General features: G+C 38.8%; 2 protein-coding genes across 13 annotated transcripts in view; both read left to right on the top strand.

The window, feature by feature from the left end:
* Positions 1–6,688: 6,688 nt before the first annotated feature.
* On the top strand, positions 6,689–8,865 carry LOC110946909 (C-C motif chemokine 3-like 1). The gene is made up of 3 exons (XM_022188398.2): positions 6,689–7,162; positions 8,459–8,582; positions 8,667–8,865. Exons 1-3 carry the CDS (start codon positions 7,102–7,104, stop codon positions 8,770–8,772), a joined length of 291 nt encoding a protein of 96 aa, XP_022044090.1. The 5' UTR covers positions 6,689–7,101; the 3' UTR covers positions 8,773–8,865.
* Positions 8,866–11,227: 2,362 nt separating this feature from the next.
* LOC110951151 (carbohydrate sulfotransferase 8-like) overlaps positions 11,228–18,471 on the top strand; it is a 118,365-nt gene continuing 111,121 nt past the window's right edge. For 2 of the 12 annotated variants that reach the window (XR_007943681.1, XR_007943676.1), the window contains exons 1-2: positions 11,231–11,937; positions 12,032–12,126. The gene's annotated coding sequence lies outside the window, so the exon portion shown is untranslated. Of the gene's footprint in view, positions 11,938–12,031; positions 12,127–12,219; positions 12,287–18,471 lie in introns of all 12 variants that reach the window. The other 10 variants (XR_007943677.1, XR_007943678.1, XR_007943679.1 and 7 more) reach the window with 10 other exon arrangements.

Consider the following 18,471-nt stretch of genomic DNA (forward strand, 5'->3'; position numbering starts at 1 on the left):
TATTTTTTAAAGAAAGTGCATATGGGTTGTTTGTTCGTTCATTTGTTGCCATTTAAGTGCAGAAATGTCCAAAAAATAATAATTTTAAAAGGGAATGAACAGCATAATAGGGAAATTCCTTAAAATAATACTGAAAGACTGGGTTTAAAAAAAATCAATCAATAAATAAATAAATCAATAAATTCCAAGTGAATTCACCATTTTTTTGAAATTAACATAAATATTAGAAAATAAATAAACATTAAAAGACAGACTAGGATTTTCCATGTCACATTTACATTGTGAGTCAGTTAATTTGCTGCAGAAACGTTGTCGACTATATAATTGTGAGACCAAACCATCTTCCTACTGATGTAAAAGTGTCACTGAGGTGTGAAATGAGCTCAGCGTTTCCAGTCAGCGGGTTGAGGTTAATTAACAGCGAACAACGTCTGCTGTTGTCTGTGGTGAAGAAGCAGATTTTTATCTCAGTAACAGATCTTCGATGTCACATCCTCCACAGAAGATTCAAATGTTTCCTCATGTCGAAAAGATGGTGAGCGGAGGAAGGAAAAACTGACATCTCAGAGATGTTAGTTCCACGATGGACATGGCTTAAATGGATTCACAGCAAACAGAAGAAGAAGAAGGTCATCCTCCTCCTGACCTCCAGCATCATGAAGACTTTGTGTTTGACTCAACTCTTTTGTTGATGTAGAAAGTTGTGTTAGTCTTTCTTAGTTTCATGGCCTTTTAACTTCTCCTGAGCGATTACGATTGACTACTGCTCTTGATTCCTCTGAGCTGATCTAAATAGAACCCAACAGATCCACTCATTAGACTCAGACTCATATCCATATGAAAAGGCAGGAACCAAAGTTTCTATCCATTTGTAAAGACCATTTACGTAAATCAAGTCTTGAGTTTCATGAATTTTGGTTCTGTCATAAGTGTATTAAAGGTGTTCTGGGTCAAAAATACATATACAGTAACTTGAATTATCAGTTCTGCTGAAGTAGAAAGTTGTGTTAATCAGATATTCTTAGTTTCATGCCCTCTTAACTTCTCCAGAATGATTCCAATTGATTACAGTCCCTGACAAAAGTCTTGTCGCATAAGGATATAGTAACCTTAAATGGCATATAACTTTATTTCTAATCAATCAGTTCTCACAAAAAATGGTTCATTTTAATGTCAAGGGCTTTCACATTAATAACTGGGTGCAAATTGAACCCGTCATAAAGTGTCCAGATGTTCATGTGTTGGTAAAGCCCATGACTGTCACGCCCCTCTTGCTCCAACGAGCCGGCTCATCAGTGCAATGACGAGCGGCTGTGCTCCCAGCACAGCCGGCATGAGTTTCCAATCAGTGCGGCATATAAGCCCGACTCCCCTCACAACTCACCGCTGGTTCATTGCTCCATTATCCATGCCCCCCAACGCACTCCGCCTCATCCTGCACGTCGTTCCCCGTACTCAGTCCTTTCCTTGGATAACTCTGCCCGTTCCTTGTCACCTTCTCCCTCCCTTCATCGGCTCTGTCTGTCCTGCCCCTCTGCCGCCCGTCTGACACTGGACTATCTGTGAGTTCCCTTTCCCCGTAATTTAGTTAGCTTTTATGTTAGTTTATCTCGGCCTTCGGGTCCTCCCTTGGTTTAGTTAGTTTATTTTCTTCTCCCCTTGTTTCCCTCCTCCGTTAGTAAGAGTTTTTTCTGTCCATATATCCTTATTGTTTCATTAAATGATTATTAAATTCACCCATCTGTCTGTGCCTGCTGCTTGGGTTCACACGCCAGTTTCGTGACAAAGACATCTGTTTTTGCAAGGACAAAAGTCTTGTCATGTCTATAAATGATTCAACCAATCACAGATTAGAAGTTCACCTGTGACAAATACTGTAACTGACACATTCCCAGGTGTGTATAAAAACAAACCCAAGACACAAGACCTTCATATGAAGCCCAACCTGACCCCGACAGCATGCCAAAGATCCAACCACAGACCAAAGTGCTGATCATCAAGACCCTGAAGACCAAGTCTGCTGCTGAGGTGGCAGACAGCTTTAATTTATCCAGATGTCAAGTAGAGAGGATAAGAAAAAGATCTGAAGAAACTGGTGACGTTTCTGATAAGCCCAGGTCAGGCTGACACCTGTTAGAGAAGAGCATTTGTTTCTTCAACAGTCCAGGGCCAGCCCTTTTTCAACTGGAACAGATTTACACGTGAACTGGTTGCCAGAAACCCCTGTATCTACAAGAACAGTTTGTCAAATTCTCTCACGCGTGTTCTCCACAGTCAAATTAGTGCAAAGAAACCAGCATTAAACAGAAGACAACAAAAAAGTGTGTTGCATTTGTCAAGGTCCACAGCTTGCAGGAAGGATGGACAATGAAAAGTGGCAGAAGGTTGATTTTTCTGATGAATCATCCATTGAACTGCATCCCAATCAATGCAAATCCTGCAGAAGTCGCACTGACCCAAGATTCACCAAGAAAACAGTCAAGTTTTTGTGAAATAAGCAAATCATTGACTTGAACCAGTCAGAAAGTCACTTCAAAGCAGCTTCAGATCCACAATCATCTGTTTGTCAGAATAAAGTTCATGGTCCAGTTGTGTTACTGCCACCATCAGGAAGAAAACACAAACTATCACCTGCTGCTGAGAGACCATTGGTCAGGATGGTCAAGAGTCAACCAAGAATCATCAGAAAGCAGGTCTGAATGAATGAGAAGCTGCTGGAACACAGCTGTCAGTGTCCACAGGGTTTTACATCAACATGAGCTGAGAGGGTCCATGAAGAAGGAAGTTCTTCCTCTAGAAGCAGAATCTTAAAGCTCCACTCAAGTCTGCTGCTGATCACATGGACAAAGAAAAGACCTTTTGGAGGAAAGTTCTGTGGTCAGATGGAAGAAAAACTGAATGTGAGGCCTTTAACCCCAAGAACACCAAACCTACCATCAAGCATGGAGGTGGCAGTATCATGCTCTGGGGCTTTCGAGAAGTGCTTCTGGACTGGTTTCAGACTGGATGTTGGACTGGTTGTGGACTTTCTCTGGACTGGTTTATGTTTTGTTTCAGTCTTGGTTCTCCTGGTTTTGGATATGATTTAAAGTTGGTTTAGGATTTATTTCACTCTGGATCTGGTCCTGGATGAGGACTAGATTCAGACTGTCTTGGGCAGGGTTTTGGTTTTTTTTATAGGAGTAGTTTACAATTGGCTTTGTCATGATTTTGCACTGGTATTAGACTTTTTTAGGACTGGTTTCAGACTATCTTCAGCGGGTCTTCTTCAGCCCTAAGAGCATCAAATCTACCACCAAGCACAGTGGTGACAGTATTATGACATTGATATTTTATCACTGATAGATCGATGCAGATCAGTAAGTGATGATCAGGGGGATGCTGCTACAATAAGTGTCTTAAATGGGACGCAGAAGTGAAACCAGCTGTGATAAAGATCTTTACTCCGCTCAGATTCTCACAAAGGAAGAACTGAGTCATGATGAAGTAGGTTACACTGGAGACAGAAAGTCTCACCTTCTATTTTTAGGTTTTTATTTATGATTCCTTGTCATTTTCTGTGTGTCGGTGTTTGTTAGAAGCACCAAAGCACTTTTGGTGTAAAAAAAATCTTTAAAAACAGTAAAAATCTGACAGAAAAAAAAATTAACAAATGGTAGCATTCAAAACTGTAAAAACCTGTGAAACTATAAGCAAATATTAGTAAAATATTGACATTTTTGGCATATTTAATCCGGAACAAATAGTGTAATTTTACAGTCAAATGTTGAAAGTAATGGAGGAACTGGATGTGGAAAAAGTTATGTTATTTACATTTTTTAATCCTTGCTATACTAAGAAAAAAATTCATATAACAGCAGGTATCTGTAAAATGAGGTCATTTTGGCAAAGTTACATATAGTAAGAATAGTAAAATTTTACAGTCAAGTATTGTAAAAAAAATATATATATTACCTGTAAAAATACAGATTATTGATTGAAGACATTATTTATAGTTTTAGTCTGTTTGTGGACCTGTCAATTTTCTTACCTTCTTAATGGGTTTGGGATCATCAGTTGTGTTGTGCAGAAGTCAGGTTGGTCCACAACTGACAGCCCTGTTTGACAACTGTTAGAATCCATATTATGGTAAGAACCAGTCAGCTAAGAGAAACAACAGTCCATCATTACTATAAGAACTGAAGGTCAGTCAGTCTGGAAAATTTAAAGATCTTTGAGTGAATCCTCAAGGAACCATCTAGGAACAACCCAGGAACCTACGAAGAACCATCTAGGAACTACCCAGGAACCATCTCGGAACTACCCAGGAACCAACAAGGAAGTCCATCATTGCTTTAACATGTGAAAGTCAGTCCATCAGGAACATTTGAAGAACTTTCAATCAATCAATCAATCAACCTTTATTGTCATTGCACACTTTCATATACAATGAAATTTCATTTGAGCTGTCCTGCCAATGGCAGCTCGGGCTGCAGCACCATTGGGAGCGCGCCTGTCTTGAGGAAAAAGAAAAACATACATCTGTATCGGAGTATGGGTTAATGGCAGAGGGTAAAATGAAAAAAAAAAAAGGTTCATTATATCAAATGTAGCCTCCAAGTCGGGAGATTCAATTTGAGAAGGGAACCTGAAAAAAACAAACCCGCAATGGTCAAAGCATGACGTTAGACAAGGTCAGATGGGATAAGGATACGGGGTGATGGACGGGTGGTTCCTCACAGCGGTCAGTCTTCTATGCAGCTGCTGCACCATAAGGTGGCGCGCTGTGGACAGGATTGTTACCCACTGTGCATCGCAGTGGAAAGCTTTGCGGAGGCAGCCTTGGAGGGGGGAAAAGGGTACGTGTCTGCGAATGTGAGTAAGTGTCCGTGTATGACCATCTAGGAACTACCCAGGACCCTACGAACCACCTAGAAACCACCTAGAAAGTAGCTAGGAACTATCTAGGAACTACCCAGGAACCAACAATGACTGATTGCATCCCCAAGTGCAGTCGCAAAAACCATCAGGTGCTACGACCATGAGGACCGCCCCAGAAAAGGAAGACCAAGAGTCTCCTCTGCTGCTTAGGAGAATTTCATCTGAGTCTCCAGCCTCAGAAATGGCAAGTTAACAGCAGCTAAGATTAAAGCCCAGATAAATGCCACACAGAGTTCTAATAGCAGACACATCTCTACATCAACTGTGCAGAGGAGGGGCGCCTGTATAGCTCAACGGGTTAAGCAGGTGAACCATGTATAGGGGCTGGTTGCCGACGCAGTGACCCGGGTTCGATTCCTGCTTGCGGCCCTTTGCTGCATGTCTTTCCCCCATTTCCTGTCTCTCTCTCACTTTGTCAGTCCAATAAAGGCCATAAAAATAATATTTGAACTGTTCAGAGGAGACTGAACCAATCAGGCCTTTATGGGCAAATAGCTGCTAAGAAACCACTACTAAGGAAAAGCAACAAGCAGAAGAGATTTGTTTGTACCTGAAAACACAAGGAATGGAGATTAGATCAGTGGAAATCTGTGCTTTAGTCTGATGAGTCCAAATTTGAGATCTTTGGTTCCACCGAGGTAGAAAAGGTGAACGGATGGTCTCTCCGGATGGTCTCCTTGAAGCATGGAGGAGGAGGTGTGATGGTGTAGGGGTACTTTTCTGGTGACACTGTTGGGGATTTATTCTAAACTGAAGGAACACTGAACCAGCATGGCTACCACAGCATCCTGCAGCGACATGACATCCCATCTTGTCTGCGTTTAGCTGGACCATCATTTATTCTTCAACAGGACAATGACCCCAAACACACCTCCAGGCTGTGGAAGGACTATTTGACCAAGAAGAAGAGTGATGGAGATGACCTGACCTCCACAGTCACCTGATCTAAACCCAGTCCAGATGTTTGGGATGAGATGGACCACAGAGTGAAGACAAAAGAGGCAACAAGTGCTCAGCATCTCTAGGAGCTCCTTCAAGACTGTTGGAGAACCATTTCAGGTTCTACCTCATGGAGCTCATGGACAGAACGCCAAGAGTGTTCAAAGCAGCAATCAAAGCAAAGAGTGGCTATTTTAAAGAATCTAAAATATGATACATGTTTTGACTTATTTCACACTTTTTGTTTACTACATAATTGCTGATGTGTTCATTCATAGTTTTGATGCCTTCAGTGAGAATCTACAATGTAAATAGTCCAGAAAATAAAGATTAAATGAAAAGGTGTGTCCAAACTTTTGACTGCTAGTGTATACAGACAACTCGATCAGGACAACAGGAGGGCAAAAAACAATGGTGTTTATTGTCTTTGAGTAATCGGCACTGAGCCCTGAACAGCAATATTTCTGGTGTAGGTACTTTTTTCTCCCCAAAAATGGCCCTGAACAAGCTCCTACAGTGGTAGTTCTTGTTGCTTGGAGGTTTTAGGACGCCCTAGAATAGCAGAGCATGGCTTATTCACTACTATCGACCGCTATTAGTGAGCTATAACTTAAGATTACAGACATTAGCCATTGTCACTGAAGAATCTAAAATATAAAGCATGTTTTGACTTACTTCACATTTTTTTGTTTACTTCATAATTCCATATGTGTTCATTAATAGTTCTGATGCCTTCAGTGAGAATTAACAACATAAAAAAAGGAAAACCATTCACTGAGAAGCTGTGTCCAAACTTTTTACTGGTAATGTATTGAAATTTGAATAATATTTGGACAGTAAAATGGAATTTATTTTTGAATCACAAAATCTAAACTCTTCTGTGAGAACGCTGAGTACTAAGCATGTCTAAAAACCTATTTCTGATTGGAATTTAAAGTTTTTTTTCTGTTGTTTGTGTTCTTCTGCTTTCCGCTGACCGAGATGCAGACGAGATAAAATCTGAGAAAGTCGTTCTGCTTTCTGTTTGGGACGGGCTTAATCTCTGAGCTCATCTGTGGTCGACTCTTTTCCTTCTCGTCGCTCAGAGTCAGTGTGCAGTGGAACATGAGGAGGTGGTAGGGGATTTTACGGAGGCGTCGTCCTTACGATGGACAGGATATAAATGGACTCACATCAGCATCACATCAGCATCACAGCAGACTGAACAAGAAGAAGAAGATCATCCTCCAGACCTCCAGCATCATGAAGACTTTGTGTTTGACTCTGCTGCTGCTCTCAGTCTGGTGCTGCTGCGATGCCATGCGTGAGTTTCTTCCTCATTTATCTGAAGGAAATGCGTGTTTTTAGACTTTTCTGTAGATTTGAAGTCAGCTTTCTGTGTGTTTGCATGAAAAATATCTTTATTTTAACTTTAGAAAAAGAATTTTGAGTAAAGTTTCCCTTAAATGTTTGTAAAAACTGAAGAAAAATCAACTGTAAAATACAAATTATTGTGGACATTATTTAATATTTCAGCCAGTTTAAAAAAAGTTTTACATTTACATAATTTTCTATGTTTAAAGGCTAACATACTTTTGTTTCTGAGATTTTACCAGACATAGTTTTAGCTGTAATTTAACAAAACAATTGTGAAATAAGAGTAAATGATTTAAAAAAAAATCCAATTAAAAGCAATTTGATAGTTTGAAAGATTTCCATTTTTTACAGTGAAGCTTAGACAGAATATAAAATATATATGTGAAAATATATGTAGAAACTAAACTACTTCTACTACTAAAATTAAACAGTACATTGCTGTGATTATAAACTATAATAATAAATATAATCAATATTTAATTCAAGGTAAATCCTTACATTTTAAAGGTGGACATACTTTTTTAACATTAAAAATCCATTAAATATATTTGCTTTTGTACAACTTTTTTTTTCATGATTTTACTGTAATAACAGCAGAATGTTTGTCAAATAAAAAAATTTACAGATTTAACAGCAGAATATGTCAAATGTTAATAACATTTTAAATGTTAATAGATCCTAAAATTGTGAAAACAATTGTGAAGATATCAGCAAATATCAACAGAATAATCATATTTATAGTGTATTTAAGTAATAATTAAATGATTGAAGTATAAACAATGTAAAAATAGTGTAATTTTAATATCAAATGTTGTAAATAAACGATTTGTAAAAATGCAAATTATTGATCATTTTTCAGTCATTCTACTACAAAAATGTTCTTTGAAATTACCACAAATACCTATAAAATATCTATATTTTTGGTTTAATTTAATGTGCAGTCGTCACCCTAAAAGAATAAACTACTAGATTTTTAATGTGGACATTATTTATTGTTCTGGCCTGTTTTCTTTCCAGTCAACACGTAAATTAATACTTTTTTTGTGATTTTACTGTAATAAAAACAGAAAATCTGTAAAATAGCAGTAAATAATTTTTAAAAATGCAGTTTTAACAGTAGAATATTGCAAATAGAAACCAAAAACTGGCCTTTCCTGCAGAAATAGTCCTGATTATTGGCATTATGTGGTTATTCTAACATGTTATAGCTTCTCTCTCACTTCCTGCTTTATTTTCCTCACAGTTGATGGGGTGAGGCTCAATACAGCTCCTGGAAACTGCTGCTTCAACTTCTATACTCGACCTTTACGTGCAAACGTGTCCAACGTCATCAAGACCCACAGCTCCTGCCTCAGACCGGCCTTCATGTGAGTGTCGTACTGCTTTTAATGGACTTCTTCACAGAAATCTGTTTATTTTCTCAACAAACTGAATAAATGTTGTTTCTGCAGAGTCCAGACGGTTAGAGGGAAACAGATCTGCTACAGTCAGACGTTCCAGTGGGCTCTGGACCAATACCAGAAGATCAACACCCCTGAAGGCAGCGGCGGACGCTGAACACCTGCTGTTTAATCCTGTCATACATGAACGTCTGGTTTTACAGACTGAAAGACTTGTTTTACATATTTAATAAAACAGAATTGATCTTAATTGCTGATTATGTGTATTTTCTGAGTGAAGTGTTTGTTGAGTTGGGTCTGAAAAAAGAAAACAATCCAGTATTTTGCTTCCCTCATAGATTTATTAAAGGTCTTCTAGATCAAAATGTACACATAGCAATTTAAAATGCTTTTGTTGGGTTTCTATCTATACTCTAATATTGTAAAGTCTTGTGTCCGTAAAAGACTTCTTTTAGGAAAATGCACCAAATATTTTTTTTAAATTGAACTGAAAGCATGTTCAATGATTTGCATTAATCTCTTAAAAAAAAGACAAAAACGTTTTCACTTTAAGGACTACTAAGGAATACTGGGTGGAGGTTGATTGGAAAATGTTCCATTCCATTCCATTCTCTATACACCGCTTTATCCTCATTAGGGTCATGGGGGGTGCTGGAGTCTATCCCAGCTGACTCGGGTGAAGGCAGGGGACACCCTGGACAGGTCACCAGTCTGTCACAGGGCTACATATACAGACACACAATCACACTCACATTCACACCTACAGACAATTTAGAGTAACCAATTAACCTCAGTATATTTTTGGACTGTGTGAGGAAGCCGGAGTACCCGGAGAAAACCCACACATGCACAGGGAGAACATGCAAACTCCATGCAGAAAGATCCCAGGCCAGGATTTGAACCGGGGATCTTCTTGCTGCAAGGCGAAAGTTCTAACCACTACATCACTGTGCAGCCCCTTGGAAAAGGTTAATTCTATTAATTTAAGTCTAAAACAAACATTTAATTTTAAAATAAAATGTAAAAATATGACAAAATTTAATGCAAACGACACACAAAGAAGTAGAATGAGCCAAATTTGATGCAAAACAACTCTCAAAAAACGATTACATTTACATGAAAACAGCCAGAAAAAGGCACAAAACAACCAAAAAATAACCCAAAAAAAGGCCTAAAATTACCAAAATATGATGCTAAACAACCCAGAAACAAGCAAAACTTGATGCAAACGACCAGAAAACTTCTACAACGACCCGACTGAATAAACGCTTTTCTTACGACCTCTTCCTCTGGCTCTAGATAGAGACAGTCCTTCCTTCCCTCCTTCTTTCCTTCCTCTATCCCTCTCTCAGGTGAGCATGGAGTTGATGCCAATCTAATCACCGAGAATTGAGGAGCGAGCAGGTGGGAGCAATCGAGACAACTACCTCCTGTCCCATAATGGCAGGCTCTTTGAACAGTCCCAGTCAGTAAAGATGTCCTATTCAGTCCAGCTCCTCTCCTCCTGTTGTCTTCTGACCTCAGTGATGGCAGCTGAAGCATCATGAAGCACTGAGGATTTCCATACAACTGTGCTGAAGAAGATTCAATACTTCAAGGGTTTGGGGACATCTGGTGGACAGCTGAAGCCATAGCAGCCTCTCAAGAGCAGGATACTGTTTCAGTCCTGTGAGCAATAACACTCTGTGTGTTTTGTTAATTTATACTAAACATTGATTAAATAATCATGACACATTAAAATATATGATACTTGTTAGACACTTAGAAGTACAACTAAGTTCTTTGTTCTTTGATGCACAAAATGGGTCAATAGATACCCGTATCGTACTGAACATGGGTCACTTTGAGAGTTCATGTTCAGTACAACATAGGTATCTTTTGACCCATTTTGTGCATCAATGGGTTAACAAAGAACTTAGTTGGACTTCTAATTGTCTAACAAGTATCACATAGCATATGATTTGCTCATTTATGTATATAAATGTATCGTTCTCATTAATGATTAATCAGCAGGATAGTTAATGAAAAATTTTGGTTAACTACTGGACTTTCTCTGGAAATGTTGCAGTTTTTTTTCCCCTCAAAGTAGTAATATTATTTTCCAGTGTTTGAATATTTAAATTAGGTAATTTGTTTTAAGGGAATCATTTATATTTTTAACTAGGGCTGGGTCTTTAACACATTAATTTTGATTAATTAATTACAGCAAAAATAAAGTGTTAAAAATAATAACTTCAACAACAAAGATATCTGTCTTTTAATAACTTACTTACAATTTTTTGTTTATAAAAATACAGAAATAAAAATGTATATTCCTATTAAAAGAACCATCAGACAATCATCACGGGCTACCGGCAGCTCCGTGTGTGTCAGCGCGCAAATCATCCTCTCGTCAACGATGAGAAACTACCAGTGTTGCCAACTTAGCAACTTTCTCGCTAAATCTAGCGACTTTTCAAAGCTCCTAGTGACTTTTTTTTGTCAAAAGCGACTATCGACAAATCTAGTGACTTTTTCTGCCATTTTGGAGACTCTGATAGGAAAACTCGGCTCATTCTGCAGTTACTGTTTTCAACAAGCAGCAGGTGCTGCTGTGAGCTTCTCCCCCTCCCAGAGCACTATGGAGTTATATTTGTGTCACAATCCTGAGCGCACAGTGTGAAATTTTGAGCACAGAAAAAAATTTTGAGCAAAGAAAAACTTAATCTGAGAAAACAAAAATCTATTCTGCACTCAAAAAATATGTTTTTATATTTGCAACTATCCACATACACACACAATCTTAATGTTTTTCACTCGGTTTTTCACTCTGCTCTCCTGTGGATCTCTGCTCTACGTCCTCGCTACGTCTCTCTCGCTCTCGCTCAACATCTGCTCTCTGCACACGCTCAAATCTGCCTTCACGCTCGCCCAGCTCTGCACGGCGTTACAAATGTTCCACAATTCCAGCCAATCACAGACTTCTGATTTTATCTGTAGATCATTCGACTAAATGACTGTCAAGTTTGTCTGCAGTGAGCCACCGTACTTGTGTATCTGATGTTTGTTGCAGCTCAGCCAATCATAACACACTATGTTATGCGCGGTCCGAGGTTGTCATGTGACCAAGATGTCGTCTCTGGATGCTATGCTGTTGTTTATGAGTTAGCTAATAAAGTGGAACGTTTTGCAACAATGTGTGATCCTTGACTCACACAAAGGAACAAGTTTCAACACTATCCAATCGGGTCCCTGTTTCGGCCGCCTCTCGGAAGCGCTGTTAAAAACGATCGCTAAATCAACTGGAGTTTTGCGATATACGCTGGACTACGACAGATTTTCGGTGAGTCTTGTTTTATTATTGAATTACATTAAATAAAGCACTATTTTGTTTAGTGTGTTAAAGTACAAGTGTAATGTTTAAATCCACATTTCAGAGCCACTGGACCCTCGTTTAATTAGCCAAGATTAGCAAAGCTGGACCATGTCCTCGGATCCTGAACGACAACACAACGGTGCACCACATCCACATGTAAGTAGTTGGTTTTGCAAAAGGTAGTGTCTACAGATACGGACCCGTACCCGTAGCCTGTGGGCTACTGATACAACACTTTCCATTTGCCAGACAGATACGGACCCGTACGCGAGTCTCGCGAGTCAAGAAGCTGCTAACCACTGCAAACTGTTGAAAGGTAAGCAAAGGTTAAGGTTAGGGTTAGTGTTAGGGTCAGGTTTAGGGTCCGTACCTGTCGTACCGATGCTACGGGTCCGTACCGCTAGCGTCCACCGGGAGTCACGTGACCAGATCTCGCATGTCTGATTGGCAAATGGCAAGTGCCGTATCCGCAGTCCACAGGCTACGGGTACGGGTCCATACCTCTAGCAACAACCTTTGCAAAAATATTTTGTCATGTAAGCTTGCATGAAAGTCTGTGTGTCTGTTTCATTGATTTGTATATTTCTATTCGCTTGCTAAGTGACGCTAGATTTGTTGGCTGCTAGCTCAATCAGTAGCTCTCACCGCAACAATTAATTCACAAACCTGACAAACATACAAACTTATAGAACTGATACACTATCTAAGAATAATGCTTTTGTTTTTACGTGTAATATTCAACTGTGATCTTCTCACAGCTCACTAAAATAGGATGTGTTGTTTGACGAAGCTACTCTGTGCAAGGCCCTCTGTCCCTTGTCCACATTGACACAAATCATAAACTCATAAGGTAAATAAGCTTGCTCAGACTATTTCACACAAAGTAAACAGTAAGAGGAATGTCATTAAAAATACTTCAGTGAAGTTTATCTTGTTTGTTACTTGGGAATACATTATGGAGCCCCTAATTTAAACATGTCCCCCAAACATCTTTTAATAGAATATTTGCATTCAAAAAAGGTTGTTGCAATTTAGAACAGTCTGCAATTAGCTGACACGACTCACACATGAGCAGCCTTATTGAAATAGTACTCCCCATCTTGAACAGGTACAACACTGTGGTCTTTGGTGGAGTGGATGGCTACTCAAGGAAGGTCATTTTTTACTCTTAAATTTATATGACTGTATGTGTGAAGTTTTGCAGCTATAAATCAGAGTAATTTGATCCTCATGTATATATCAGATACTTGGACATGGCTGACTTAGCTTTATGAACAGCCGTTTAAAACTGTAGGTACTTTTATCATAATCTTCAACCAAAGGGTACAGATCATTGGTGATGGCTTTGGAATAATAAATACAGCCAAGTACACAGAGATCAGTATGCCAGCCTTTCAACTTGGTTTTGAGTATTTGTTTTAGCCAGTTGCTTTCAGTATGAAATGAATGATAATTATAACGTAATCAAACATTTAATATCTCATCTGGATACATTTTTACATACAAGTAATCTGAAGAGCAACATTGTCTTTTTGTAAGTGCCCTGTATATGATCATTGAGACGAGTGAAGCAGAGCTGGTCACACTTTCACCATTTCTACCATTTCTAGCAGAAAGCACATGCTGAACTCCAAGAGAGTGGGGCTCCTCAACTGCAGCACTGTGATGTTTAAAATATAAGAAATAAAACATGTTACAAACAATTTGAACTTAAGGAATTTCAATTTAAATAATCATGTAGTAATCATGTAATCATCTTATAGCCTGGTTGTTATCATCCTGGAAGAGACAACCCTATCATGATAAGTGTGAGCACTCAGAACTACTTTGTTCTGATTTGCTGTGACGCTTGCTTCTGGTGTGTTGGATAGCTATATGTTATTGCCATTTAATTTTTGGTTATATAGAAACAAATTGTTAATAAAGTAACCATGTTCGGGGTGGGATTAAATAAGTTCTGTCTTCTTCCCACTCCCTTTCGAACATGTATGATTTGTAAATTTATGTGATGCCTTGTTTTAGCTGCGGTTTTATTTTGTATAAGCTGCATCGGCTGTCTGTTAATTTCATGTTCGAAATAAGTAAATTAAAAAAAATTGGACAAGTGGCATAACAGCATAACAGACCTACTGGATACCTCAACTGTACTGATTATTAGTTACTTGCCTGCAGTCCTGTATAGCATAGTACCTGATATTTCAAGCTCCTGGCAAAAATCTTGCATGAAGTTTATAATCTTTCAGTTGTCTCCTGAGATGTCCCCTTTTCACTGAGCTGTGGTCGGCAGTTCATCATTATGAAATCAGCATCTGACTAAAAAGAATAAGTGAATATACAATTGGTGTTAAAATTCATATACATATATAACAAAGAACAAAATCCAGAACAGGGCGATTGTCTGCAAGAACACGGTGAGTAAAACTGTTATGAATAATGCTTACTTTGATGATCTTCCCAAGAACAAAGAGTGTGTAAAGCTTCAGGGTTTGCAGCCCTCTGACTGAGCAGACCATACAGTTCCATGCCCTTTCTCACTTGCTGAAGCATTGGAATCAGTCTGTGGTAGAGTGCAAGACAATAGCACTATGAAAGAAAGAACACAAAAAGAAAAAATATTTAAATGACAGTTGTTGTTTCTTACCGAATGGTGTTTTGTTTATTATCCAGCTTGATCTGGCTTGTGTATCCACAGTTTATAACTTCATCAGCCAGCAACATCAGAGACTGTGCATCAGCCACATATTCAACCTGAAAGTGTTCACTGTTAAGCGAAAAATGTAGAAAGTGAAAGTATGCATAGCTCAGAGTACTGCAGATTTACAAAACAGCCACTTTAATAAACACTATGTTTTGTCATTTCCATCACAATGAAACACAAACAATTTTTCTCACCTCTTCATCACTCTCATCAGAAAGTGATTTTCCTTTGCATGTCTTAATGTGTATTGCAAGCATCTGCAGAGGCATCACTTCATTACACTGGTAACATGTCTTTTTTGGCATCTTTGAAAAGTGCTGCGAGTCAGGAGGCAGAGGAGAGGTGTCTAATGTCTCCTGTAGTGGCACTATGTAAATAGTGGCTTTACCCCCTCCTGACTGAGCTCTCTGAGTTTTTACAGAATAACTCTCTGCTCCTGGTGGAATTACAGTGAGCTTCTGTCGACCACTGCCACATTTATTGTAAGAAACACAAACATATTCTAATTAAAAATACACCCATTTATCGTCAACGAGCCATCTCTAATGCTTACAACTAAATGCCTGTGCAGCATTAGCCCTTATGTACAACTAAAATAAATTACAACTACAGGAGTGGGATGTGATACAAAAATACACAATCCTGGCCTTACAAACCTGTTGCCTTATGCAAGAGCCATCCCCCATAAAGATCTTCCATTTTTGGGAATATTTCAGCCAGGACCTTTGAAATCTGACAACAAAGAAAAGAAAGAGAGAAATAAAACACTACAATATAGACGTTAACATGTAATTTGGGTTAAAAGTGTTGCCCAATGACCACCTTAAACACGGAAAGTCAAAACTCTGAACTGACTACCTCTGCATGGTCACTGTGGTCAGGCAGCGACACCGTCTGTCTTCCCATGCCAGCTTGAAGGAGTTCAAGCTCCTCAACTGGCAAAGGTGTGTAAGGTGTGTTTTTTGGAAGCAGATAAAAAATTGAGAGTGATGGTCTTGCTGGTTGTTCTAGGAGGCTGCTTGGTGGAAGTTAAACACCTCTTTTTACCTCGACTGAAGTTTGATCTGAAGTATCCTGGAAAAGCTCTGTACAGGACATATATATGTATGCATTTATAAATAATATAAATAGTCACATATTAGATAAAATTTGATTTTTTTCAGACTCTCTCAGTTCTTATTATATATGAATTTAAATGTCTCCGTTAAACACATCCACAAACCAAATGAGAACATCAAATTCACAATATTATGAATAAAAACCTATGATTGAGTAAACATGCAAACCTTGCCATCTCTTGCTGTACAGTTACATTTCTAGGCTCTGGCTGTCTGGTCTCTGTAGGGCTTGGTGAACTAGTTGTGGCCATGGTGTTAACCAACAAAGTTATTAGATTTCTGGCTGCTAACTCAACCCCACTTTGACCCTAAATCAATACCAAATGTAAAGTTAATATGTTCTGTCAAAACACAAAGTATTTAACACTTTGAAATCAAACACTAATGTCCAACAAAGTTTTCATTAGCTATTAGGTTAGCTTAAGCTCTACAGCTTTGACTCCTGCTAGTAAATCAGCTTTAATCTGAAAGGTTGGTTAATAGAAAGTTTAATCAAAAGCACAACTAATAAAAAATTTAAAAACCCAAAAATCTTAACTAACCTGACATGGTGGCGGAGTATTTGGGTTGTCATTATTTGGATCTGTCATGCTGTTTAGCTAGCACATCTGCTAAATCCCTCGTTTTGTTGCGGAAGCAGGACTGACTTTCTGCAAAACCGTACCAAAACATTACACCTATATTTAACACACTAAACAAAATAGTGCTTTATTTAACGTAATTCAATAATAAAACAATACTCACCGAAAATCTGTCGTAGTCCAGCGTATATCGCAAAACTCCAGTTGATTTAGCGATCGTTTTTAACAGCGCTTCCGAGAGGCGGCCGAAACAGGGACCCGATTGGATAGAATCAGAAGTCTGTGATTGGCTGGAATTGTGGCACATTTGTAACGCCGTGCAGAGTTGAGCGAGCGTGAAGGCAGATTTGAGCGTGTGCACAGAGCAGATGTTGAGCGAGAGCGAGAGAGACGTAGCGAGGACATAGAGCAGAGATCCACAGGAGAGCAGAGTGAAAAACCGAGTGAAAAACATTAAGATTGTGTGTGTATGTGGATAGTTGCAAATATAAAAATATATTTTTTGAGTGCAGAATAGATTTTTGCTCAGATTAAGTTTTTCTTTGCTCAAAATTTTTTCCTGTGCTCAAAATTTCACACTGTGCGCTCAGGATTGTGACACAAATATAACGCCATACTTCAGTGGCTAACTCTGACCAGCAGAGGGCACGTTCGCTACACAGTAGAGTGGTGATAACAAAATCTCGCGTGTTTCCTGACGTGAACGAGATCACGAAATCACGAAATCAGCCGTTGCTGAAGTGGACGTGTCGCAAAGTAGGCGTGTCGCAAAGTGACGCGTCACTTTGCGACACGCCTACTTTGCGACACGCCTCTCTCTTGCAGCCTGCAGACAGATACTGTTGTTAACCCTTGCCACCAGAAAAACGCTCTGGAGCGTTTTCTTGTTGTGCCTCTGTAATCAAAACAAAGCAGGAAAATGAAGCGTCGAGGAGTCTCCCTTTAAACGTGTGCTGAAAGTGCAGATTTTGAACTTTCTATCAGTTATTGAATCATTTTGATCGGCCAAGTAAGACCAGAGATATGATCAATAATTAACGCCACATTTTTTACCGAACTTCACCGGAGCTATTTCCAGCGTCTTTTATGCACAGCGAAACTTTGAACTTTGGACTCAGCGGAGAGTCCTCTCTGCTGAAAGCATCTGGCGAGAAACACAGACCTTTGGAGTTATGCTTGGTGTAGGAAGGAAAATGTGGACCAGATTTTCACAAACCTGGAGTTCTCTGGAGTAAAAACGCGAACTGGATTTCCCCAAAGGTGACTGAGAAACTTGGAGCTGAGTGACAGAGACGCTCTGACGGGAAGCGGCCGCACAGACACGCCCACAGACACGCCCACAGTCTCTGTGTTCATAGTAAGAGAGTGGAATGTTCTAGAAATACACAGAGGAGAGATGGCCAAAGTGCGGATTTGGAACTTTCTATCATTTTTTTTTTTTTTTTTAGTCAGGTGATAGTTATAACTCTTTGGGAGAGCAGCACGTCCTTCACTGGCTTTGGCCACAGATCACTCTCTGCTAGACACCAAAGATGCACAGAAAATGAAGATTTTGTTTCAGATGAAGTATACTACTACTACTACTACCACTAATAATAAAAAATAATAATAACAATAATTATAATAAAATAAAATAATAATAATAATAAAACAATAACAATAATAATAACATTCATAATAAACATATTCTAGCAATGGAGAACACCAGGACTCTGGATTCTCCCTGTGGTCCTTAAGCCTGTTTCTATTGCTTTTGTCATTGTATAGATTGTGGTGGACAGAAAAAGCTTTTTGGAATGGTACAAATTCATTTATGTAAAATTTTATTGTGACTCCTCATGATTTTGTAAACAGTTGTGCAAAAACGCCTAAAACAATTTCTGCATTTTAGTGCAAACAGTGGTATATAACTGTGTTAACTGCTAAATTTGTACATTATTTTATGACAAACAATTTATATTTACATTATAAGTTCTGAAAAAGATTCATTACTCATGTTTATGGTGTCCACAGCAAAAAAATCTAACTTTTTTCTACTCGGACTTTGTATTTTTTCTGCTATTTTAGGTCAAGTGTGTCCACACATTATATCAAAATGACTAAA

Source organism: Acanthochromis polyacanthus, chromosome 8, assembly GCF_021347895.1.
Source record: "Acanthochromis polyacanthus isolate Apoly-LR-REF ecotype Palm Island chromosome 8, KAUST_Apoly_ChrSc, whole genome shotgun sequence".
NCBI lineage: Eukaryota > Metazoa > Chordata > Actinopteri > Pomacentridae > Acanthochromis > Acanthochromis polyacanthus.

Bases quoted from the DNA above. Each gene is read 5' to 3' on its own strand.
- LOC110946909 (XM_022188398.2), top strand. From the start codon at position 7,102: ATGAAGACTTTGTGTTTGACTCTGCTGCTGCTCTCAGTCTGGTGCTGC. The intron at 7,163-8,458 runs GTGAGTTTCTTC...TTTTCCTCACAG, and splicing joins GTGCTGCTGCGATGCCATGC to TTGATGGGGTGAGGCTCAAT. The intron at 8,583-8,666 runs GTGAGTGTCGTA...TTGTTTCTGCAG, and splicing joins TGCCTCAGACCGGCCTTCAT to AGTCCAGACGGTTAGAGGGA.